This window comes from Tigriopus californicus, chromosome 2 (assembly GCF_007210705.1).
Source record: "Tigriopus californicus strain San Diego chromosome 2, Tcal_SD_v2.1, whole genome shotgun sequence".
NCBI lineage: Eukaryota > Metazoa > Arthropoda > Copepoda > Harpacticoida > Harpacticidae > Tigriopus > Tigriopus californicus.
In genome coordinates this window covers 3649010-3673086 of record NC_081441.1, presented here as the reverse complement: position 1 = coordinate 3673086, position 24077 = coordinate 3649010, and the positions used below count along the sequence as shown (strand labels likewise).

At 44.2% G+C, this 24077-nt stretch overlaps 3 protein-coding genes across 3 annotated transcripts; all 3 read right to left on the bottom strand.

Moving 5' to 3' along the window:
* Positions 1–5464: 5464 nt before the first annotated feature.
* LOC131892613 (uncharacterized) lies at positions 5465–6306 on the bottom strand. The gene is made up of 3 exons (XM_059242434.1): positions 6027–6306; positions 5839–5961; positions 5465–5770 (listed from the first exon to the last, which is right to left on the bottom strand). The coding sequence occupies exons 1-3, from the start codon at positions 6100–6102 to the stop codon at positions 5547–5549; spliced, it is 423 nt and encodes a 140-aa protein (XP_059098417.1). The 5' UTR covers positions 6103–6306; the 3' UTR covers positions 5465–5546.
* Positions 6307–6583: 277 nt separating this feature from the next.
* LOC131892614 (uncharacterized) lies at positions 6584–11642 on the bottom strand. Its single transcript, XM_059242435.1, has 3 exons — positions 11013–11642; positions 7934–8056; positions 6584–7218 (listed from the first exon to the last, which is right to left on the bottom strand). The coding sequence occupies exons 1-3, from the start codon at positions 11071–11073 to the stop codon at positions 6986–6988; spliced, it is 417 nt and encodes a 138-aa protein (XP_059098418.1). The 5' UTR covers positions 11074–11642; the 3' UTR covers positions 6584–6985.
* A 712-nt stretch (positions 11643–12354) lies between these two features.
* On the bottom strand, positions 12355–23272 carry LOC131892602 (dynein axonemal heavy chain 7-like). The gene has a single exon (XM_059242417.1). It carries the CDS (start codon positions 23262–23264, stop codon positions 12426–12428), a length of 10839 nt encoding a protein of 3612 aa, XP_059098400.1. The 5' UTR covers positions 23265–23272; the 3' UTR covers positions 12355–12425.
* Between the last annotated feature and the right edge of the window lie 805 nt (positions 23273–24077).

The window sequence follows — 24077 nt, the reverse complement described above, 5'->3', positions numbered from 1 at the left end:
CTATCGTGCGTCTTTCCGTTTTGTTTGGGCTCTCTGACGTTGAAAATAAGTGCCCTGATTGGCTCGAATTCGAATATATGTACATGTTTGCAATAACCCCGAGTTCTTCATCTTTCCTACCTACTTCCCTTTCATAAGTAAGTGAGCTATTTCGCGGAAAATAGCATCTCAAAAGCGAACTTCCTCTTTGAAGAGGGCTAATGAATCACGCCCAAACATCGTACGAAACTGGTTTTCTAACCGGTTTGATAAGGTAGGATGAACCTCAAAACCTCATGGCAAGTGAATAAGGCATGATATCGGGAGCGAGTTGAAGCGGGTAAGGGTGGGCTCGACAAACCATCGTAATAGGATAAGAGCCCTGGAGATGCTTCATTAGCATATGCCTGCTATGTACGATAAGCAGTGAGCGTAGACTAGTTTTTCGAAGGCGTTCACTTTCCCGTCAAAGCTTCGAAAGGCGATGTAAGTTCGTACACTTCCGTTATCATTCTCGGGATGAAAAGAAAAGGGCAGATTATGAAAGTGAGCGAAATCGCGGATGTTATCGTTGTTCTCCTATCCATTCACGTTGGAGAGTGGGTGGATGGGGACTTTTGATTCCTTGGTTAAAGTTTCTAGATGAATGATGGCATCTGATTGATTGGAGGTTAATGAGGGGTTGAAACCATCATGCGTGGCGTCTGTCAGAATGTGATTCCAACCCTGCGGGAGGGTTAGATCACCACCACCGGCATTAGTAGGAGTATCATCATCCTCATCACAGTCATCATCCTTGTCGTCGTTGTCTTCTTGGGCTCAACCTTCTCTTGTTACCTTCATCCGTGTATCTTAATAAGATTGTGATTGATGGATTAGGCAACTATGACATTGGTTGTATTTGGACCTAAAAAGTGGATTTCACGTCGAGTAGAAATTGTAGAAAGAGGATGTAGGAAATAGCTGCACGGTGGTCCGGTTTTTTTGAAAGTCTTTGCTTGGACATCAGTAAAATTTTTTAAGTGAGTAGGTGTTGGGAATTTCATTCCCAGTAGCGGTAAGGAAGTCTGCAAAAAAGTAACTTCATTAATTATTTGGTCTACTGGGTCCTTTAGAGTTATTTCTCGGACGTAAACTTGGCAATTATTGTCCAATGAAGAACAACTTTCAGAAGAAAAATCACTCCAACAAATGGTGCAAAACTTTAGCCCCACACTGGCCTCTTTTGTTGAAGAAAACATTACCAATCGTGAGTTTTATGTTCAAATTCCGGTAGATGTTTTCAAAAATTAAATCTAAGCAGACGCATTACTTTGAAATTCGCTTTAAACGTGACATACACTAAGTTAGAAACATTGGCACAAACTCTTTAGGTTCCGTTGAGAAACCACAACCTATTAGAGCACTCCTTTCGACTTTCTGCTCAACGAAATCAACATCTTTTCATCCGAGGTATAACTGTTTTGAAGCAATGAGCAACAGTATGACTTTAATAAAGCCCTTGCTAATGTCCTACTTTTTTAGCAAGGCACGACCGTATAATCCTAATATCATAAACTCTCGTCCAATCATACTAAAAGGGACAATTTGACGAGTTATTGGTGACTTATTTTAAAAATTGCATTTTTGCTGGACTTGTTTTTCATCTTTTCTCAAGAATGAACACCTATTAAAGCAACGAATTTGTACCTAATACTTGAATTATTCAAAAATAACTGCAAAAGGTTTCGTGTCAAGCAAATTTATAAAGACTCGTTTATCTAAGGAAGAGACAAACTATTAATTGCTAATGAAAATCAAATAAGTTAGCATCCACTTTCACCAAATATTCATTAAGCAGTTCTGGAAATTGTGGTTCATTCTGGATTGACCGTCGCAATCTAGAGCCCTGGCCCACTACCGGCTCAAGCTCAAAAAGATATACGTGTCCTCGTATAGCAGATACTGCCATGGACTTCTAGAGATGTGAGTCTAGGTTTTTAAAGCCAAGGAGTGAATCTTAGATCGGGAAAAGATCCAACTTATGTAGCAAAGTGCGACCTTTTCTCGAACTAAGATTCACTCCTTCGCTTTTTAAAACTGGGCTGTGAACTGCGAACGAAAACAAACATTTCTTATGTCCTAAACCATTCACTTTATTCCAAAAAAGTACTTTACACCACCACAAGATCTTATTGAATAGATGAACTTGGCCAAATTTGAGCCCAAATCTATGCTTAAGGAAATCAGGAGATATGTCCAAAGTCATGTAGTAAAAACACTATTGAAACGAACCACTTTACAAGTATATGATATAAAAGCAGGCCGATTTGACGGAAAGCTCGTTCGCAGTCCATATCTCTAGAAGTTGCTGATACTGGTCAACAAAAAGGAACTATTCAGCAAGTCAAGTGGTAAAGAGCACCCGTACCATCGTGTTCCCTACGAAGTGTGGGTTCGAATCCTGCCTTCCGGAGACTATTTTCCCCACATTATAGGGTCAATCCTGGCAACCACAGAGGCTTAATGTGCGTTTTGAGAGCACCTTCTTGCCCTCAAGGATCCAATGAAGTCAACCTCTTTTCATTCTCGAGTTCCTTCATTGTTTCATTAATTTCCTTCTAATATTCGTAAAGAGTACGGAGGGCACTGTTGATCCGGATGCATCTTTCAAGTCAGACTTGGAAAAGTTCTTGACCACAATTCCCGACCAATCTTAAATTCAAGGGCTACCTCGGTCTGCCAAGTAAAATTCATTGGTAGACCAAATATTGCATACCTTTATGCTATATGCATACCTTTAGCATACCGTTAGGTGGTAAAATAGAAGACGAGTTTTAATGATTCATTTCAATAACACCCTGAGCCCTTGAGTCAATATCATTTTTGTCCTTGAAATTTAATTTCAAAACATTTCAAACATTTGATCGAAGGCAGCAAATTGAACAATGAAGGAGCCCGAGAAAGAAGAGAGTTGGACTTCATTGCTTTAACTAGCCTGGATTTTGTATCCATGGTTTGTACATCGTAACAATTATTGCAATTTGTCCCAAATCGCCCTCGATTCGACAACAAATCAATTTGAAATTTAACACCTAGTTGCCAGACGTAAAGCTGGTTATCAATAAATCTCTGTAGCATGAAATGGTGCCTTGGAAAAGAGCCTCAACATCCATCTTGTCTTCTGGAAAAATCGTAAGAGGTTGCGTTTTCCCGAAGATCAATATTTCGTGAAAATATGTCTTATTGGAAAAAAAAGAAAGAAAAACATTTGTGATGTTTCAGTGCCATTATGTATCCCCTGCCTAAAAAACTTCACCAGTTAGCAATATATTTTGTAATGGATTGTTATATCGGTTTTCTTGAAAAAAATGAGCATTTTTTCGTTTAAGTGTCATTTGCATTCCAAATCGTTCTTCCTCTCTGCAGCCCCTTTTGGGCCTTTATTTTCCATCCCTTCGATTACATTGCAAATTTCAAAACTTTTTGTTAGATTTCCGACAAAGATTTCAGGGTTTTTTTTTTGCATATGTTTAGCATATTTTAGATTAAGACCATTTTTTTGTACAATTGACTTGCTTGTATAACTAGTTCAGAGGCTAAAATGGGGTTTTATATGCATGCATATTTTTGGCCATCTCTGATCTCTAATAAGGACGTTAGTGATGTGAGGGCACTTCGGAGATTGGGAATTTTAATCGATAATGAGATTCTGCACTTGCCCTTCGTGCGTACTTAAACATTCAAACTAACACGATAAGAGTGGGTCGAACGATCCATGAATGATTTCAAAGTCAGCATTAGCTTAACACTTGTTCTCGTGTCGTCCTATAAGGAGACAAACAGTCGTTGTTGTTGATCTTCCTTCAAGTACGTTCTGCAATTCCTCTGATGACGTTATGACGAAATTGGTGGCTATACTACTACTCCTCTTGGTTGGTGTGAGTGGCCAAATTCCCAAGATTCCAATGGACCAATTTCAAACCATCGTCAAGAGCGGACATTCCAATGGATTGGAGGAGCTCATGGATAATGGTCGTCAAGTGAGCGCCTTTGCCATCACGGGGCTCGACTCCGTTGATCCAGACTATGCGGAGGGTGTGTTAACTTTGACCACGTCGATCCAGAATTGTTTTCCCCAGTCGGAAGACATCTTTGAAGGCCAACTTCCGGATGGTTCCAAGCGTTCCACTTTTGCTACAGAGGGCTCCCTGTATCCCGAGTGTATTCAAGAAACAATGAATGTTTTGTCCAATGTGTTTGACGTTGTAGAAGATGCAGTTGTTGAGATGATGGCAATCTCTCATGGGAGGGAGTCTCTGAAATATCGACATGGAGCAACCGAGGTGGAGCTACTCGATGCCCCGGTGAAAAACCATCTGCATCTTTATTCCAGGCCATCTGAATTTGAGCCGAAACCAGAGACAAACCCGCTTGTTCCATTTCACGTGGATAATGGCTTGTTCCTACTCCTGACTCCGTTTCCAGACCATCCTCTCCAAGTCCAGTTGAGTAATGGTCAAGAGGTTTCGACCCAGGATGTGGACTATAACTCAGTTCTCGTATTAATGGGCCGTGGCATCACCGATTGGCTGGAACAGGGTTTTGATTCGCCATCCTTGTTCCACCCTGCTCCCCACGCGGTTCCACGATGGGAAGAACCGATTGAAAATCGAGGCGTATTTGCACGAATGAAAGTGGCCCCCTTGGATGCGGTTCCAATCATTACAGGATCTCTCGATCGTGTACGAAGTTTTGGAGATGTCTTCTTGGAGTCATCAATCCACCCCCAAGGCCAAATTGAACGTTCTCTGGCATCTTGGGTCCAATTCAATGAGGACTCGTGCGACGAAGGAACCGAATATTGCTGGATGAGTTGTCTTCCACTTCCGTTGAATCCTTGTCATGGGGACCAGAATTTGGTGTGCATCAATTCATTAAACGACACTGATGCATGTTTTGTGGAGGGTGCTCACGACGTGACGTGCCATTGGACATGTGCAGATGAAGTGCTTGACCCATCGAACCCTGAGCCTTCAGGTGCTTTTTGTCGGGGAAAAACGGACATGTTGATGCTGGGATTTGAAGTGTCTGGAAGAGGCGGGTTTTGCATCATTCTCTTCTTTGATGCTTGGACATTAGACACCCGGCTCAAGTTCGCATTGGGTTGTGTGGGCGTGGCACTGATGGGTATTGCGATAGAGCTTCTCATTATGGTTCGGCGAAGGATTCAGAAACGAGATGCGCCATTCCAAGGCATCAACAAGACCTTGAAAAAGATTCTCCTCATCGTTGGCTTTGGGGTGAATTTGATTGTAGGTTATTTAGCCATGCTCGTGGTCATGACCTACTCAGTGGAGCTTTTTCTCAGCGTCTGCCTTGGCATGATTGTGGGTCATCTCCTCTTCAACTCATCTGAGCCAATTGGCGAGACCATTGATCCTTGTTGTGCGTCCCAAAACGAGATCGCCCCACCACCCAAAGAACCGAGAAGTTGCCATTGATCTCAAAGTCAGGAAGTCGTGATTTATTAGTACATTATTTTCTACCGTAGTACATTAAATATTGGTATGGTATCAAGTTGCCTATTACTGAGTGCCATGCTGAAGGAGAGACAGCATGAGCGCGACAGGACAAAGCCAATATTGGATCTCGGTACCAATGCAAGCCATATTGCAAAGATCCGTTCCACAATGGCAAGATATTTTCCGATCATTTCCATCGATCTCGTGGACCATGGGACATTCGTCTCCCTCGTCAGGCTCATCTCGGGGATCCCCACAGGATCGAGTAATTTCGTTGTTGGCCTCAACTTTGTAAAACATCAATCAGGGTCACTGTACTGTATTTGAGGGATTCATTTACCTAATGCCAAATTACCTGTGAAGCCCTTATGACACGTGGTCACATCATCGGCACATTGGACGGACTCCCCGAACAACTCCGTGGGTGAGCAAATGTAGTCATCCTCCGGGTCGCATTCGTAACATTTGATGGAATGCACTGAAATACGATTACCTTTAACCCTGAGAAGGTGTAAGCAAATACAAAGATGAATGTCTTCTCACCCGGTGTCGAGACGGCTAGAAGTAGATGCAGCACGGCCGATAACTTGCAAATCTCCCATGTCTTCTGCCACTGCATCTTGGGGGTCTACTTTCAAAGAAGAGGCTTCAAGAGCGACTGTTATCCTTTCGGGCTCTCTTTAAGAATACAACTCCCTCTGTCGTTCCATGTTTGCCTGGTACACATGGGCTTTCATCGCAGTACAGGGCTCTCACTCCCTACAGACTTCATACCATTCCTACGTGTTTTTGTGCCTTCGTTGCTACAGTTCCGCCCCACCAAGTGGGTAGACACTGCGTCAGCTGACATAAATGACAAGGGAGCTGTACTTTAATAAAGGGGCACAACGGCCATAAAGGGGCACGTGCAGGGCAGAAAGGGAACTTGGGGAATGGCTGTATGTAGCTGGGACGTGAATACCCTCATTATCTGGGAGCCGCTCAAGTCCGGAAGAAGAGAGTTTTTTGACGATTTTTGATCAGAGTCTCAAACTGGCCCATGTGCACTTCCCATGACATACTATACGTACATTGTGCCAAAAAAGAGACTCGGAAGCGAATTTGTTGTGAAAGTCTTTATTTTAAGGCACGTTTGATTGAGGCACGCATTATTGTGGTAGCTCGGCGAGATACTTGCGATGGGAAGGGGAAGAAAATGAATGGTTTTCTGTGGTACGATTGTCTTTGATAGAGTTCGCTGAAGCATACAATATCACAAAACGCTTTCAGAGTGCTCAAATATGTTAATGTCATAGCAGGCGAGGCCATAAATGGACAAAATATGCAGAGAACATCCACCATGAAATGGGTTCTCTGTCCCAGAACTGAATAATTTGTCACTCTGGATGCCACGACCTTTACAAAGAGCCTTGCAAAAGTGTGTACGTGTATGATTGGGAGAGCAAATCCTCTTGTTGGAAAATGAGTATGGGATCCTCTGTCGTCGTCGTTTTCCCCGCTCGTCATGGAGTTCGTAACCAGGGTCGGTGCAGAGTCCGGGCAACGAGCCAAACTGTTATTGGTGTCAGAACCGCTCCAAATACGCCTTGGACACGAGGTGAGCCATTGCAAAGATCATCGCCGCATTTGCACAAAATGATTTTATTAGCACCTTCCAAGGCCTCTTCGCACGATCCTTGGTCGGGTTCATCCATCTGTGATCCACATTTCCGTCGCGTTTTTGGATCGGCCTCCACTGAAACAAAAACATGAGGAATAGTAAATATAAGCGGTCTCCATGGTGCACTTCTTCATCTTGTTCCATGAGGACTATCATCAGGGTCCCTGGCTCCTTCAGACGAGAGAACAACAAGAAGGTAGTGATGATGGTGGTGGTGGTAGGGGGGCTTTATAACCAAGGCCCAACCACTATTAGCTCAGGCTCGAGTGGTTGGCCGTGTAATCCAGTCGTCACGCGAAGCAAAGCCTGTGTGAAAGCGAGTCCATGTGCGTATGTACTAGCAAGGTACAGAAGGTGGGACAAACGCAAGGGGGAAGGGCAAGGAGAATGGAGCATTGGCATAGGGGCTTGGAACAAAAACTCAGCCTGAAAGTTCTGCATTGAAGCACAAACACCGTTTTCCCGAGTTGGCAAGACGGGGTCTGAGCTGGCAAAGTTTTTAATTTCCTGTAGCCAGAAACAACAATATTCTTCGCCTGATGAAGCGAACTTGGATGGATGAATACTGGAGGGGATGGAACATTGGGATCTGGTGTTCACAAATTTAGTGACTCAGAAGCTTCAAAAGTGTTTGATGTACTGATAGTTCATCTGGAACGGTTCTCAAACACAATCCCTTTGAATGAAGCTTATAATTAGACGGTTTATATCTGAATTGAGTTCCCCCATGGTGACAAAGGGTAAAGACTCTTCGAGATTTGTGAACAGTGCATGCACAAGATGAGCTTACCAGACCAGCTTTTATAACATGTCGTCACTCCAGAGGGACATTGGGTTCGGTTTCCCCATAATTCAAAGGGTTTGCAAATGTTGTCCCTCTTGTCACTACAAACATAGCAATTGATGGCGCCACCTGGAAACAACAAGATTTATATGTTCAAGGCATCACAAGCTATTCGCAACAGACTCTGTATCCGCCATAAAACTTTCCTCGACCCACTTATGACGGAAGCCCCAGTTTACGGAAGAAGTTCGTTCTTGGCTATTTTAGTTGACAGATTGGATTTGACAAGCAGATGATTCGCATTCTATGTCTAACAGCCTTCAATAACACAAGCTTATTTCAGCTAGCCTTATCCTCTAAAGATTTGCCTTATCTTTTCATACTCATGCACACTAACTTATTAATAAAATCTACCGAAAAGGCTAGTTTGTCATCTTGTTACTTTTGCTTCACGTTTGAATATGAAATAAGGAGAAAGGGAGTGCAGCGATCTTCAACTCAGCAAAGTAAAGACTAAAAAAAAGTTGAGCGCAACATCAGAAATCTGAACATGAACGATCCCTTACCGGTCAATCACTAACAGCAAATGGAAACCTCTATTAAGCACTACTTTTAAGTAGCAGCTGTCCAATGCTTTTAGCACAAATTTTCGGATTTCACTGGGGCACTGTTCATTAAATTAGAGGTATTAAAAAACCAAGATACAACGAACGACCAATATTAGAGGATAGAAAATTCTAATATACGGAAATTAAGTCTAAAACTAGCTAAAAAGTATTTTCAAGCATGTTAATGAGTAAAACTGTGACAGTAATTGAAAATTGAAAAGCTTCAAGAACCATTCCTTTCATGAATAAATGAATTGGAACTCTGATTTAATCCCTTGACAAAAGAATATTAAGCCTCAAAAGTACGAGTGACCTCTCAAAATTCGATGTTGACGTCATTTTCGTTTCCTGTTTCAATGTCCCAATAGTGAGATAAGTACTCCCCACCCATAATTGCACTCCAACGCACCCTGTACAGATTTACTATTGCATCTTGCAATCGAACTTAAAGCATTTCTCCGGAGGCCTGTTTTTTAAAGCTTGTACCTTGGATTTAGGGGCATGGACATTAACCGGTATGAAAATGCACTCGGTAAAGTGGTTAGCGGAGTTCATTCTGGGTAACGTCCAAGTCTTAATCAACTCCGAGGTATGAGCGTTTCAATGACCCAATAGTGAGATAAGTACTCCCCACCCATAATTGCACTCCAACGCACCCTGTATAGATTTACTATTGCATCTTGTAATCGAACTTAAAGCATTNAGATTTACTATTGCATCTTGTAATCGAACTTAAAGCATTTCTCCGGAGGCCTGTTTTTTAAAGCTTGTACCTTGGATTTAGGGGCATGGGCATTAACCGGTATGAAGATGCACTCGGTAAAGTGGTTAGCGGAGTTCATTCTGGGTAACGTCCAAGTCTTAATTAACTCCGAGGTATGAGCCTTTAAAAAAACTCGCCTCAGTATGATCGTAAAGTTATTGCCACTTTGTTTGTGAAAAGAAAATTCAAAGCCTTTGAGAGCAGGAATTAATGCCCTCGGTAGCAATCTTGATCTTCATCATGATTTTATTACGACCTTATCCATTTCACTAGCTCTAGTTCTTAAAACTGCCTTAAAATTTGATCGATATCAGATTCTAGATCCTGCATCTGTCCATGGGCTTGATATTTGACTTTTACCTATCACTTGATGCTTTTGGCTGTGTCATGAAATGCAATTTATAAGAAGAAAATATTGGCTGAAGATTGAAAGAGCCACTTCCGTGTCACCTAGAAATGGGCATAACAACGTCACTATGTTTCGTGATGGCCTGAAATCAAAGTGTGGTTATTGTGAAGACTCGCACACATCTTAAGGGATGCCAATATTGACATTACAATTTAAAGAAAGCACTACCATGTAAAAGACAAAATAGTTGCGCTTTTCAAGGGGCCAAGGTCTTTACGGTCACAGTCTCATGAGCATGAAAATATATCATTTTTACTGGTCAAATACGTATTCACTTAAGTGTTAGAATTAGTGCACTCTAAAACAAATTCAATTTTACGATGCACTAATCGAAGTAGCGATTTGTTTGATATTAACACGAAAGTATGTGGTTTTGCATTGTTACTTCCGTTCAGTTAAAAACAGCAACTACAAAAAAATCTTTGTCTCTTTTTAGATGCGTTTGAACATTTTAATGTTGTGTCTGTAACTCTTTGCTGAAAATGAACCAATGCTGTTTCCGAATTTTGGTCATGAAAAAAACGATGATAAAAATATTTCACGAGCTTTTCTTTGATTCGTGAAAACAAACTACATAAAAATCTATTTTTTACGCAAGCCTTTAAGTCAAACATTTGGTATGGAGAGCGTTTGTCCTTCAATTTCAAATTTACGGTTACACCTGGCACCTCATTTTTAGAAATTTGCATTTTATCCTGTAAAAATTGATCTTCTAATCGATTACTTTGTTGTCAGGAAATTTCAGGAGCATCATTGTTTTAGATTGGTAAGAACCTTTGACAAAACAAGATTCAAAATCTTATAATTTGATTAGTTCTGAATTGCATATTTGAACTTTTGTTCAGAGAAAAAATGTGTTCTTTTCTATGGTGAAAATGTCAACGTATTCATTTGTCCTAAAAACCATTTATTTATAAAATTTGTGCCTTTTCTTTTTCCCATTTTCTCCCGCACTCTAAATTCATCACACCAAGAGTGCCCGCCACACACAGGCCTACGTATCTTGCAGGAACCGAACTAACGGAACGAAAATTATGTGAACGAAAGCAATTAATATAAATATTGAAGTTCGTAAAATGGTGGAAGTTGGAAACAAGAAATACAAGCGTACGAGCGCACCTGGATCTCTTTTCAAGATTTTTTTGAAGTCAATGAACCAACTTCCTAAGGAAGACGGCAGGGGAATGGTTACAGTACATTAAAACCCTTTCTAGGGTTATCGACCTACGCATCCAGACCCTTCTCCATGAAATTGAGACGCCTATTTTAAAAGTATGAAACATAAGACAAGCCAAATGTCCTCACCTTCATCCACGGCCATGGCCACCACTACGAGAAGACATGCCCACAACCACATGGCTCTCATCTATTCAGACGCGAGTTTCTTCTTTTTGCCTTCAAACCCCAGATCAACCATGGCAATGTCAGGAACAACAACACAACGTGAGTACAAAGCAGTAATTTCCTCGTCAAGTCTTCTTCCCCACTAACATTTGTTCGTCGAAAAGGCCACTTTCCATACGTCCCTCACGCTAATAAACTGGCCTTCGCTCCAGCACCTTTTTCGTTGGCTCCTCCTCGTACGTGCTACGAGTTCACTGGGCTAAGATAGGATATACTGTACATACTACATCCCGTGCAATTCGAGCTTGTACAACACCCAAAGCCAAATCAACCCTACCTAGAGTCGACTGAGTGACTGGGCAACTCTCCTCATGTGTGAATGTGAGTGAAAAGGCCCCCCTTCAATAACGAGTATCAACCAAAAGAGCGTTTATGGGAGTTGGTTGTTCCCTTGAGTCATGGCGAGCCAACCCAAAAACCAACCAACCAACCAACCAACCACGGGCTTTTTAAACGAGAATTTCAAGCACCTCGTTCTACCTGCTGCTCATAATCAAAAATATGATCACATGATATAATCCAATCAAGGTCCAATTCTCCTGAAGACTGATTCCACTCCAAGTGATCGAGATTGGCCTTGATTACGTTCAGGTGGACACACAGCCTTTGCTGTAGATCTTTCGTTTCTGCCTCTTTGGCGTGTATGACCATATATGTTGGCATGAGGTAAAGTACCTCACCTATTTTGGACAAAGGTAAGAGGCAAGTAAGTACCCCTTGGTGTGTTGAAAGTCCTCGGCCGCGGCCAGCCTTGGCCGAACTTCAAGGCGGCGTTTCCCAGCGTTTTTACAGTCCTCGGTCTGACCCTCTTGTAAGCATACAGTGCATGCAGTATTAGCCCTCTACCTTGTCTACGGTCTCCACTATTCACCGTTGCAGTGGCCTCGTGGGCTCGTGGGCGAGGCTGAAGCTTTCATGAACGACAACGTTGATTTGCTTTGGCCTCGAGGCTTTCATATGGATTCTAACGAACAACTCGCTAGGCTCAGTCTGGCTTTAGAGGGATTGGGCATGAATCATTTGCCGCTTGGAATATTTATATATGAATGCGAGATGTGCCGGGAGGAGGGTTATTCTTTGATATATGAAAAGGAAACACTAATGGAAGTTCGTTGATTCTCCTCCTCTTTTCTGAAAGGCTCGGGTGTGAGAGATAGAGAGGATGAATTCATGATGTATATAAAAGGGGGGAATGAAGCAGCCTTCCTCTTTGGGGGGAAGAGCCTAGTTGGGCATCAGTACGTAATCTCCTGCTTTTTTATTGTGATGAAAAAAAGTGCAATTGAATGAGACAGCGGCTAACAATGTGATAGTTTACTCTATGGGTCTTTGACAGAGTAAGGCTGTTCCTCGTAGAATCCAGGTTTCGGAGTGGATCAAAGTTGGAAGTTGAAGGTCAATAATAAAGTTCTCATCGCCGCTTCTCTCGGAGTTTTGGAATAATGGACATGCAAATTTGTTGTTCTCGTCTAAATCATCCTCGTGAATGGGGACCAATCGTATGATTGGCATTTGAGAGTAGATCTCATCTCGATTGGCTTCCACCAACAGATTATTTTCGGCATCCCAGCCTGCTCCAACCAAGTACAGATCTCGAATGAGTATCCCTGGACCTTCAAGGTCGAAACAGCACTCCAGCGTGAGTTCGTGAAAAGGCTTGCCGCATTCAAGGCTCTTTATGTACAAGATAGCAATCAGAAAGTCTCCCGGTTCGAACAAGGCCGCCAACCAGAAGTTTGTGGGAAGGCCGTTGTCCTGCCAAGACCGGAGAAATGTGGTCCGGGCCACGAGATCGTTGAGGAAGCCTTCCAGATCTTCGATGCTTGGATACATGACGCTTTCCCAACAGGACGGAATGTCTCCTGCTTGAATGGACTCAATGATTAGATTGACCTCGTCACTGATCAGGCTGAGACCGTCGATCCCTTTGAGAGCACTGGCCAGCGATTCGGTTATGGTTTCGATCAAGGTATTGAACTTTTGGAGCTCTTGGTCCAAAACCAAAGGAAGAATGTCTTGATGGTCGTCAATCAGATCAAAGACCTTGGGCAGGCCCTCTACAATGGATACGATTTTCCTTCTCAACGTATCTAAATAGTCCTCCTCGAACTCGGATTGTCCCTGATCTCCCTGATGACCGAAGATTTTTTTCAAGGTTCGAATAAAGTATAAGCCACTCTGTTCCTCTTTGTTTCGATGATTCACCTCACTCATGTGCATGAGGTTATAAGATACATCCATCGGAAGCGTGGCAAGATAATTCATGAGGGTCTCATGATCCTCTAGGGCCTTGGTGTGATAAATACCATTGGCATCAAAGATCATATCCTTCTCCCAGAGTTCCTCAGAACACACCAACTTAACAATCGTCTCTAGGGTCCTCATGTCTAGCTCGTCCTCCATTCGACCTCCGTAAGTCAAGTTGGAAAGCAAATAGTGAAGACTGTCAGTAGACTGTATAGATTCGGTTTGCAGTTGGTGGATCATCACGTCATAGTCAGGCTCGCTGAAGTTGTACTGTTGATTCCACCCACAATTAATATAGGACCGGCGCTCATTAATGATAGCATGGAACATGGCCAATCCGAAGCATATTCTTTTAAATGAATCAGAACTGGCATTGAAGACTCCCGAGAACACTTTGTCCGGGTACAAGTGTCGGATCATATTCGTTTTGACGGATGGAGGCTCTTCCAAGGCGATTTTGATCCCGGATTGTAGGGTCGGAACAGAAAATTCCTCATGAGGCCGGGTCGTGATCCATAATCGAAAGTCGGGGTTGGTGTTCTCGGAATTCAAGTCATCAACGAGATATTCCAAATCATCCATCCATTGGGGAACCATGTGGCAATTTAACAGCACAACCCACGTGGAGCTATGATAACTCTCCTTGATCATGTCCCGAGCTTTTTCCTCCTGGCCTTTCCCCAAGGTCACCATTTTTAGCTTCTTCCCTGTGAACCCCATTTCCTCGGAAAATCGCAGGATGTACTTCAAAGGGTCCACTTCCTTACCCAAAAGAAATATCAAAGGCGTGGCTGCAATGGATTCTCCGAATACCCTTGTCACGTCCAGCGGTTCTTCGCCCACAAAGTCATTACCCAAGACGTCTCTGACGAACTGTCTCATGAAGCGAATGATCTTGTCCGATCTAAAATGGCACAAAAGAACCAACCGCTCAAAAGAGGAGAGTTTCTTGAATGCCGGGTCATCCATATTTGGAACCGGAGACGACCATAAATCCAACCATAATGGGTCTGTGTCGATTTCGGACACCTTCGCTAAGCAACTTTGGTAAACAGGGATTTCAGACAGGCTCTCAAGTCGATTACGCACCAACATAGGGATTCCATCGCATTGGCCCTCCCATAGGAGTTCAGGCTCATATTTCATCAAGAGATGCCACAAAGTGGAACCAATGATACCATTGGCATTCTTGGCCAATTGGCAGCAAAGAAGGAACGAGAAGATGATCTTGTCCTTCTCAAACAGGCCCACCGCCGTGTTGGCAAAAAGAGCTTTGAGAAAATGGTTCTGAATGTTCTGGAGACGATCACTGAGTTCCTCGGATTTATCAGCCACGTCAATGGATGTGCAGAAGAGATTGATGAACCAGGAGAGGCTGTACTGATACATATTGTTGATGAATGAGAGCTTGGTGATTGTGAAATAGAGCATGACGGCGTAGTTGGTTAAGTTCAGATACTCTTGTCGGTTTTCCTTGATCCTCTTGAAGGTGGCGAATGAAATGTGTTGCTTCTCCATAATCTCATTAGCCAAGACCTTGGAGGAGCTCAGGTTCTTGATGGCGTTCTCGTCCTCCAAGATATTTCCTTTGGAAGTGTACAGGACATCGAGAATCTTGTGCTCAATGTCTTCCAGGTTCTTCTTATTCTCATTGATCTGGGTGTTCACCTGACTTCGTTCCTCTTCTAATTCCGGTCTCTCTCGCGCCACAATGATCCCAAGCAGTTGGTCCACCAATCCTTCCTTCGTGATGGAGAAATTCACCATGGTAATCTTGGCATTGGTCTCAGGCGGGAAATGTGGGTTTCGTAACGTGGTCGTGATGTACATCTTGAAATCTTTAGAGTATTCAATGGTGGATTCGCCCAATTTAATGCATACTGATCCTCCCTGTTGGAAAGTTTGTTTCTGAAGTAAAGGCTCCAATGCAGGATCAAGGTAGTCACCCACATTCTCAAGAAGAACGGGATTTCCAAACTGGATGCAATTTTCCAAAGTTCGAAGGAAGTCTTTGTCAGACTGTTTGAGAACATTGAGCCCTTTGGCCTTCTCGGATGTCTTGATCCAGCGATTGGCTATACCTTCTGGATCGACCATCAATACCCATCGCCTTGCTTCGGTTAATATGATCCCATTGTCGGTTGAAAACTCGTCCATGAGTAAGCCATTTATCAACCAATTCTGGATTGTGATCTCATTGCCCAACACTGTTCGAAGACTCCAATCCTCGCTAAAGACAATGCCCAACTCGATGGCCTTTTCCTGCCACTCTTTGATCTGGATTTGCCGTTCCTCATTTGGAAAGGCTCCCAGATAAGCCACTGTCCCGGCTGCCAATAGCATGTCTCCAACCAACTGATTGAGCTTCGTTTGCATTGTCTTCGACATGCTCGCCCACTTTTCACGCTCGCCTCCAAACCCAGTTATGAGTTGTTCGGCTCGTTCCAGTTTCCGACTGCACAGGTCCACTTCATTCTCAAGCTCGGCCTTTTTCTGTTTTTTCACGTGCAAGGTGTCATTGATATTTTTGAGCTTATCACTGGCCTCTTTAAAGGCCTGCTTCTTGGTGTTTAGTTGATCCAATGCCTCGTGGTAGTCCACTTCGCCTCGTTGAAGATTCTCTTTCTTTGGGGCCACGGATCTGGACACCTTTTCGAACATATCCATGCCCATAAGCCACATGTACAGGCCTCTGACGGCCGTCTCAATGGCACTTGGAATGTTCTTTGCTTTCTCCGGATTCATCTCTGGATTACCAATGTACTTTTCTCGGACAAGTTTAGCAGTCTTGGATGTAAAGCTGTCTTTATCGAATGTGCACAGGTTTTCGATAAACTTGGGGTCTGCCAGTAGCCTTTTCGTTGGAATCCAATAGTCGTCAATCATCTTGCTGCCAGTGCCTCCGTCGGGAACCCTATCAGGTTTAATACCTTTCACAATGGCGATGGCCTCCATAATAAGTCTGAGACACATCACGGGCGACTTGACCCCTCGTAAGGCTGCCAGTTCATTGGGGCCCAATGCGGCCAATGTGTCGATGGCTGGCTCAAAAATCGCGTTCACCTCGTTGAATTCCGACTCTATGTTGGCAGAAATTGAATCAACTAATGCCTTCTTCTCGGCCACCATTGCGTCCTCGGCCTTCACCACCTTTTCCATCTCGTTGACCTCGAGCTGTTCCTTTTCCACGATAGCCATGATGGCGTCCACCTCTTTGGAGGATTCCGTTAGATTGGGTTGAATGGCTGCCATTTCCTCCTGCATAACGGACACTTGGGCCTCAGCACCTTTGAGCTTTTCTAAGCTGACCTCGTACATCCGCTTGGTTTCGTGGACTCTCTGGCGGTATTGCTTCAGCAAGGCCGTGAAGAGACTGTTCAGTTCCAGGAATGAGGCTGGGGTGACGTAATTGAATAAGTTATGGCGCTTGCGGACAATTTTCGAAAGATTAATGGTCGAGTTATGCAGGAACTCACACAGTTCCACACAACGGTCAGTTTCCACCTCATCCAGTGTGGTACCACTCAATGACTTTCTGGAGACAAAGTTGAGGGCATCATTGGGCCATTGATGCACCCAATTGATGGTGCAACAATTCAATAGTGCTGGGAACCTGGCAATGTAATCTTTGAACGAGTTTGAAAATGGACTCATGGCGAAGACAATGTGGACGAATTCCTTGACTCGACGTATGAAAAGATTGAACAGAGCAGGCCCACTTCCGTCTGTGTGAAGATATTTGTCCAGGTGTTTTTCCATATTACGCATATTTTCAATCACTTCTAATTTTTCGTCGTTATTGAACAGATTTGGTATTTCTCCCGAAAGCAGGATGTCGTTGAGGTCTTGGATAAATTGTTCATTGGTCATTTGGTTGTCATAGACAAAAAGCACATGATGGCACACACTTTTGGTCACCTTCTTCAGAATAGCTTTAAGGTCCAGTCTCCAATCTGGAAGATCATAGTCTTTCGACATTTCCACTTCGTGGAACTCATGACCAGCCACATAAGCAGCGAGCCTGGCCAAAGATTGTCGTCCAGATCCTCCAACCCCTACAAGCATGGTGTGACTCTCTGGCTGTTTGAGGATCCTGGATATTCGACAGAGATGTTCCAAAGCAAAATCAAAGAGCACCAAATTCATGGGCTTCCGACTCACCGCATTGTGCTTATCCAAGACCAACATGGCCACCTTCCGGAACTCGTTGATATCTGTGACTTCCTTGTAAAATCGGTCATCGTTCTTTTCTTCATTAAAATCACAAAAGAGGAGTTTCCTTAGATCATTTTCGGTCACCACTCCATCTGGGGACGTTGCAAACCGATTGCAAATCTCATCAAAGGGTACCTTCAGCTTATCCATGCAAATGCTCTTGACTGACGTGAGGAAAGACTCTCGATCTGGTCCGTAGGAGAGTCGATCGTAGTAGATTCGCATGGTTTCATGGATCCACAAGCGTTTCATGGCATTCAGATCCAACATGGTTTCCGGAACGGAAAGAAGCACACCGGAAATGACTCGGGAAAACTCCTTCAAACTGAAGATATAATGTGGATGGTAAGGAGTTGGCAAGAGTTTGCACGTGGCATACTTGTGGATATCCAAAGTTGCCTTCACAATCTGATCGATGCATGGATCAAACTCTTTACTGAACCCTCGGGTGTCCAGATGCCAGAGGACGATCCGGCTAAAGATACTAACGGCCACGTCATCATTGATCTGATCCACATTCACAACATTGAAGTGACGAATAAACCGATTGGAAAGGCTCTTGGAACTCCCGTCCGGAGGTCTCAACGCCCCAGACACTTGCATCTCAATGAGTTTCATGGGGAAGAGTTCCTTGTTGTCGTACCATGTTTGATGGTCCAGTAACTGCCTGAGGATCTCGACGGGAGGCTGACAACCCACGTCGTCTTTGGCGGGAAGATTCAAGTCGTCCACATGAACAATGAACATCTTGCCCAAAGGTGGGCCATAGACACCTTTGCGTCTTTTATCCAGTTTGCTCATAATTGTTTCTTGTGTATGGTAGGCCGTAGTGTTGCTTGTGAAGAACAAGCTCACCGACGCGAATTTGTCGCTGTCCAATTTCCTGTGAAGGAGATCTCTGAAGTATACTGACTTGCCGGTGCCGGGAGAGCCAACTAATAGAAAAGGCTTGCAGTTCTCCACAAGAAGTGTCATCAGGGCTTGATACTTGGCGTATTCGGGATTAGGAATGACCAACTGACAGGCAAAGATATCCCTGGGCAGAGGCAATGACGTGTCCACATCTTCTTCCCACAAGGACCAATCGGGTTTGGTTCCAATTGTGAGTTTGTAGTCGAACACAGATCCCTTCGAAGGTAAGGGAAATGCGTATGGCTTTGTGGGTGCCGATGTCTCTGGTCCGATGTCAAAGAGCTTTTGAGAGCTCTCGGAAAATACCCCTCGAAGGAGCTCCCTGAACAAGACGTCAAATTTGGCCTTGGCCTCCGTGTCACAGACCCCTCCAATGGACCAGATGCAAGAGAAGAAGAACAAGCCTTCAAACAATGGCGTCTGTTCATGTTCGGACATTCCTTTGAGTTCCGAGCCTTTGATCATCTTGTCCAAAAAGCAATCGATCAAGTTGATAAGCGAGGTTATGAGATGATGTGGAGCAGTCTTGAGTGTTGAGAACCGAGACACCAGTTTTAACAAAGGTGTACAGAACCTCTGGAACATACTTGACAACTTTGTTCGAATTGACTCTGGAATGAATTTGGGGAACTTGCGGATCCACGCTCGAACGATGAGGTTCCAATCCAGACATTTCGGATCCATGTAGAGCACTCCGCATCTGCTGATGGTGGCGGGAGAAGCAGACTCCACGTCTGTGGCCTCAAAAATGAGGTTAGTATTATCAGGCAAGGGGATGATCTCACCAGACATCAAGCAGAGCTTCTTGTTCTCATCCAGAACCGTGTTCATGTTTTCAATCCACTCAGAGTCTACTGGTCCATCAAAGATCAGCCATTTCCTTTGATTTTTGGGCATGGAGGCAAACTGTCGGAAGTTCTTAGCCAAGATCCCATCTCGCCACTCGTCATTCTCAAAGTACCCGTACAACTGATCAATCTTGATAGCTTTGGGATTCAAGACCACGCAAGCAGGGGTGGGTTGGGATTTGGCCATTTGAACAGATTTCAGGGATGCGGCTAAGATTTTCCAGGCCATTGTTTTGCCTCCAAATGGTTCACCGAGAAGCATGACACCTTCCGAAAGATCCATCATATCGTACAACTGTTGAACTTTGGACAGGAAATATGCGGTTCCCTCCAGGTTGTTTGCGCTGCATTGCGCAATGATGGCGTTCTTGAGCATATCATCCGGCAACGGGTCGGGAGGACATTGGTGAAAGAGATGCGTGAGAATGTCGCGGAACATTTTCTGATCCTGTGGGAGCAACTCACAATACTTCACGGTTTGAAGTGCCTTGCTTATGAGGTAATGCTCGTCTTCATCTTGACTGATCTTTTTCAGTTCACCAGCCGATCTCAAGATCGAGATGATGGATCGAAGGCCAAACTCGTAATGCGGCTGAGACGACAGAAGGCCATCACACAATTCAACCATGGAGGCCAATTTCTTGGCCAGCTCTTGGCACTCTTTGAACCCCTGAGATCTGAGAGTGTGTTCGGCAATCATGGCAAAATCCGGACTGAACATGGTGACTGGGCGGAACAAAACTTTGACATTGTCAGGAATGTTGCCCCCTTCGTTCTGAAGAGAATCTGCAGTCACAAAGATGGCGCATCCTTTTAGAATCTTCAATTCCGAGCCTTCAAAATTAATTTGCAGCCGATCGGACACCAAGGCTCTTTGGACTATGAGAATTTGTTGAGCAATCACAGACAGAACTTGTCCGTCTACTCGATGAAACTCGTCAAAACATGACCAGGCCCCACATGAGGCAAGGCCCTTGACGAACTTGGAAAAAGCTCGGTAATGAAAGTCTTCGGAGCAATTGAATCCCACGCATTGTTTCGCCACAGCCTTTGCCAAGTCCTTGATGGACTCAGTCTTGCCCGTGGCCGTCTCTCCTGAAACCAGGCCGCCTTTGTTCATATCGAGGGCCATGAGTAGAATCTGGTAGCATCTCTCTGTCAGTGGTGTCATTACTAGCTTTGTGTAGGCACTCAGATACTCATACCCATAAGGCACCTTACAGGACATCATATGAAGCTCAATCGCATTATCCACGACATAATACCGAATCTTTGAGATCCATACAAAATCGCTCACGGATAGGATTTCGTCCTCAAGGAGGTTGGTAATGATGGACTCGGAGTATCCTTGAGAGAGTAGAAGATTGCTATAAATCCTAGAAAACACGGGATTGGACTCTTGCAAGATCATATCTGAAAGAGCTTGGGTGAAGGTTTGACTGTCACTCAAGAGCGTGTGGAGAGCCCCATTGTCTGGCGATTCCAATGCCAAATGAATCTTGCTGGTCCAAAAAATGCTGTTTGCGCAAATGATGGCTTGATTGGGGAATTTGGACACAATGGATTGCAAAATGGAGGGAGTATATTCTTCGAAGGCACCCGTGATTTGCTTCTTCAAGCTGGTCCTCATTTGGATTTCCAGTTCCAATAACCACTTGTCCACTTGACCCCGTGCTTTGACCGTTGAAATCTTGTTTGTGAGAGGAATTGTTTCTCCAAAGGCCGACTTAATGTTGGTGACTTGCATGTGCTCATCAAACTCAAGAGTGGCAATGCCCTCAAAGCATTTTCTCAGATGCACTTGAACACGGGTGGGATCCTTGGTTTCTGACAAGATTTCAAGTAATTCCGAGTTTGACAGAAAGAAGAACCTGGGAAAGCATTGCCGTTTCCGTTCAAGATAATCATTTAAGCCCTTGCCAATTAGATCTAGGAGCTCATTGGATTTCTTCAGCTTCTCCAAAATCCTATCGATCTCCACGACCTTCAAAACATGCTTATCCACTATGGCTGCTTTCATGATGTCTCTCCAATTCTTGTCTACCGTGGTAAATCTTCGGCCTTCTTCCGGCATTTGAGCCATGATGTCTGGCGAGCCAAAAATCGGCTCCAAGTACAGCCATATTCCTTGAACTTTGAGCCATTCATCCATGATCTCTTGGAGAAGGAGTAATTGTACTTCCCATTTTCCTATTTGTTCCTCAAACGGTTTGATGAAGGGCGACCCGCGCATAGTCTGTGTCTTGACTATATGGTCATCCAACAGGATCTGAATGGCATCCATTGACGAAAGAGTATAGGTCCCGGTGTCATCGTAGGGAGTAATGTTAAACTCCATGTCGGACCAATCATCCACCATTTGCTCCATGGCTTTCTCCAAGTTAAATTCTTTGGTGGCAGCCTCGCTGATCTTTTCGAACTTACTCACGTACTCATCCAGCCCCATATCCAAGATTTGAAACAAGTTGGACCCGCCTTTGACGGGAAATCCAACGGTATTCGACACATTCTCCCAATGACGATCTCTGAAACCGGGATTGCCTAGGGTACGGATGACGGGCATTTTGCCCCTGAACTCCTCAATCTTTTCCCGAACATTAATCACCAATTCTCGGGCCGCGGGGATGTCGCTGAATTCATTTTCCAATTTGGACACCAACTCCCACGAACTGTTGACCTCGGACTCGATGTCCTTGGGATCGTGCGTGCCCATCGGGCTCTCGAACCAGATTTTTTGTTTGTTCATGAAGGCCATTGAGGTCTCATAGAGGCCTAGAAACGGTTTCAGCTTGTCCACAGTGGCTTGCCAGAGGGGATAGTTGGTTTTCTCCCAATCAAAGGCTCCCTCTTCCATGTTGAATTGTTGAATCTTCTCTTGACACATGTCCAGTTTGGTCTGCAGCGTTTGGGCTTTTTTCATGTATTTAGGCAGATCGTCCACATTGCCATAGGTATAGAAATCATCCACCTGATTGTTTGAAGCCTCCAGCTCTTCTAGAAATCGTTCTCGCCTCAGTTTGAGAGCCTTTTGGTAATCCGCCGTTTTTTCTTTCACAATGGATTCGTGCTCTTCGAAGACCTTAGGCATTTTGGCAAACCATTGGAACGTTTTAGTGTTCAGTTTCATCTCTGCCGTCGTGAATTGAAGGTAGTCCGAAAGGAAGACGAGCCTTTTGGCGGCCTTGTTCAACTCCTTTTCCTTCTCAAGCATAATGACCGTTCTGATGTGTCGAACTTTCTCTTTCAAAGTGACCAGTTCCTCCGTGTTATTGGGACTGGACAATGCCGTGTTCGAAATGGCCTCGAATTCCTGGCACAAAAGCTTGTTTTCATGCTGATGATCACTCGACATCTTTTTCAAGATATGCTCACGAAGAATGGTGGTTTTGCGGTTCAGACTGATGATCAGGTCCTCACAATGCAGTTCGAACATGCCCAGGTTGATCTCCTTGGGAAGGGTGGTGAGCAAAGTGTGACTGAGGTTGTCACAAAACTTGACTTTCTCGGCAAACTCCTCAAACTCGTGTTTTTCTTGTATGTAATCTTCAATTTCCGTTTCCGCTCGCCCGTCAATGAGATAGATGAATTTATCGTACTCCTTGATGTATTCAATAGGAAATCGGCTCTGGCTTTGGATCACGGTCCGGACCGTTTCTTTCATCTCATCCACAATAGCCTCTAGAATGGTGGGTCTCAGATTAGTCACCCTCTCCTCGTCTTCTGGCTCCAAGATGTGTTCAAATCGAGGGATATCGTGACTGGCCTTGATCATGATATCAAATGTGTCTATGACAGCTGTTTCGACTTCTTTGAAATCAGGATTGAACACGATCTTTTCCGTTGTGCCCTTGAGACTAATTATGAACCCGGCAGGTTGGTTCTTGGCTTTGTTATCGTCCAAGGATTGGATGAAAGCGTGGAAATCTGCCATGGATGCGAGGCAAAGAGTCTGGAGGCTGTTGGTCATTTGAACCGCCAAACTCCTTAGAAGTGCGGGAAGTTTGTTTTCGTTTGGAAGATAGCGTTTCTTGGCACAGTGCTTGTAGATGTCGTGAATGTTGGTGAGCCATTTGCTTTTCAGAAACGTCTTGATTTTATCCACGTCTTGGTAGATCTTGTCCTGATAGGACATGAGCTCTAGTTTTGGACCCTGTTTCATGGCTGCAGTGTCGATGAATCGAACCAGATCGTAGGATTTGTACCAAAGAGCCAAACTTTGCAACAAGCACTGATTGATGGTGAACAGGTTAAACTTGAGGAACTTCTTGGACTGTCTGAATATTCTTCTCCACGCATTGGAGACACGAGCCAATTCAATGGTCATTGGAGTCTCATCGTCCTGATCCAGGAATCGCTCGTCCTCGTCGATTTCCGGCTCCTTCAAGACAAAATCCACGATCGACTTCTTAACCGCAAACAAGTAGTCTTCTTTGATCTCGTCGTGGATCCTCTGAATGTCGCGTTGATTTCTTTGCAATCGCTTCGGCACCATGGTCATGATCCTCTTGAACCATTTCTGGTTGATGTTAGCCACATATCTGGTTTCAATCCCATTATGAATGTAGTAGTAATACCTCAGAAGATCCTTCTCCTTCGTCGTTAGAGGGGCGCCTGGATGAGCGGGCTCCTCATCGGAGTCGTCCCATTCATCACGCCTCATTAGGACCTGTAATGAAAGTGACACGAAATGAGAAAGAGAGTGCAAGATTAAGTACCATGGAATGGATTTACCTCAACCAAACGT

Excerpts from the sequence above, each read along its gene's own strand:
- LOC131892613 (XM_059242434.1), bottom strand. The coding sequence starts at position 6,102 with ATGCAGTGGCAGAAGACATGGGAGATTTGCAAGTTATCGGCCGTGCTG. Across the intron at positions 5,962-6,026 it reads TCTAGCCGTCTCGACACCGG|TGCATTCCATCAAATGTTAC; the intron begins GTGAGAAGACAT and ends ATCGTATTTCAG. Across the intron at positions 5,771-5,838 it reads GTGTCATAAGGGCTTCACAG|TTGAGGCCAACAACGAAATT; the intron begins GTAATTTGGCAT and ends TGTTTTACAAAG.
- LOC131892614 (XM_059242435.1), bottom strand. The coding sequence starts at position 11,073 with ATGAGAGCCATGTGGTTGTGGGCATGTCTTCTCGTAGTGGTGGCCATG. Across the intron at positions 8,057-11,012 it reads GGCCATGGCCGTGGATGAAG|GTGGCGCCATCAATTGCTAT; the intron begins GTGAGGACATTT and ends TGTTGTTTCCAG. Across the intron at positions 7,219-7,933 it reads ATGTTATAAAAGCTGGTCTG|TGGAGGCCGATCCAAAAACG; the intron begins GTAAGCTCATCT and ends TTTTTGTTTCAG.
- LOC131892602 (XM_059242417.1), bottom strand. The coding sequence starts at position 23,264 with ATGGCAGATTTCCACGCTTTCATCCAATCCTTGGACGATAACAAAGCC.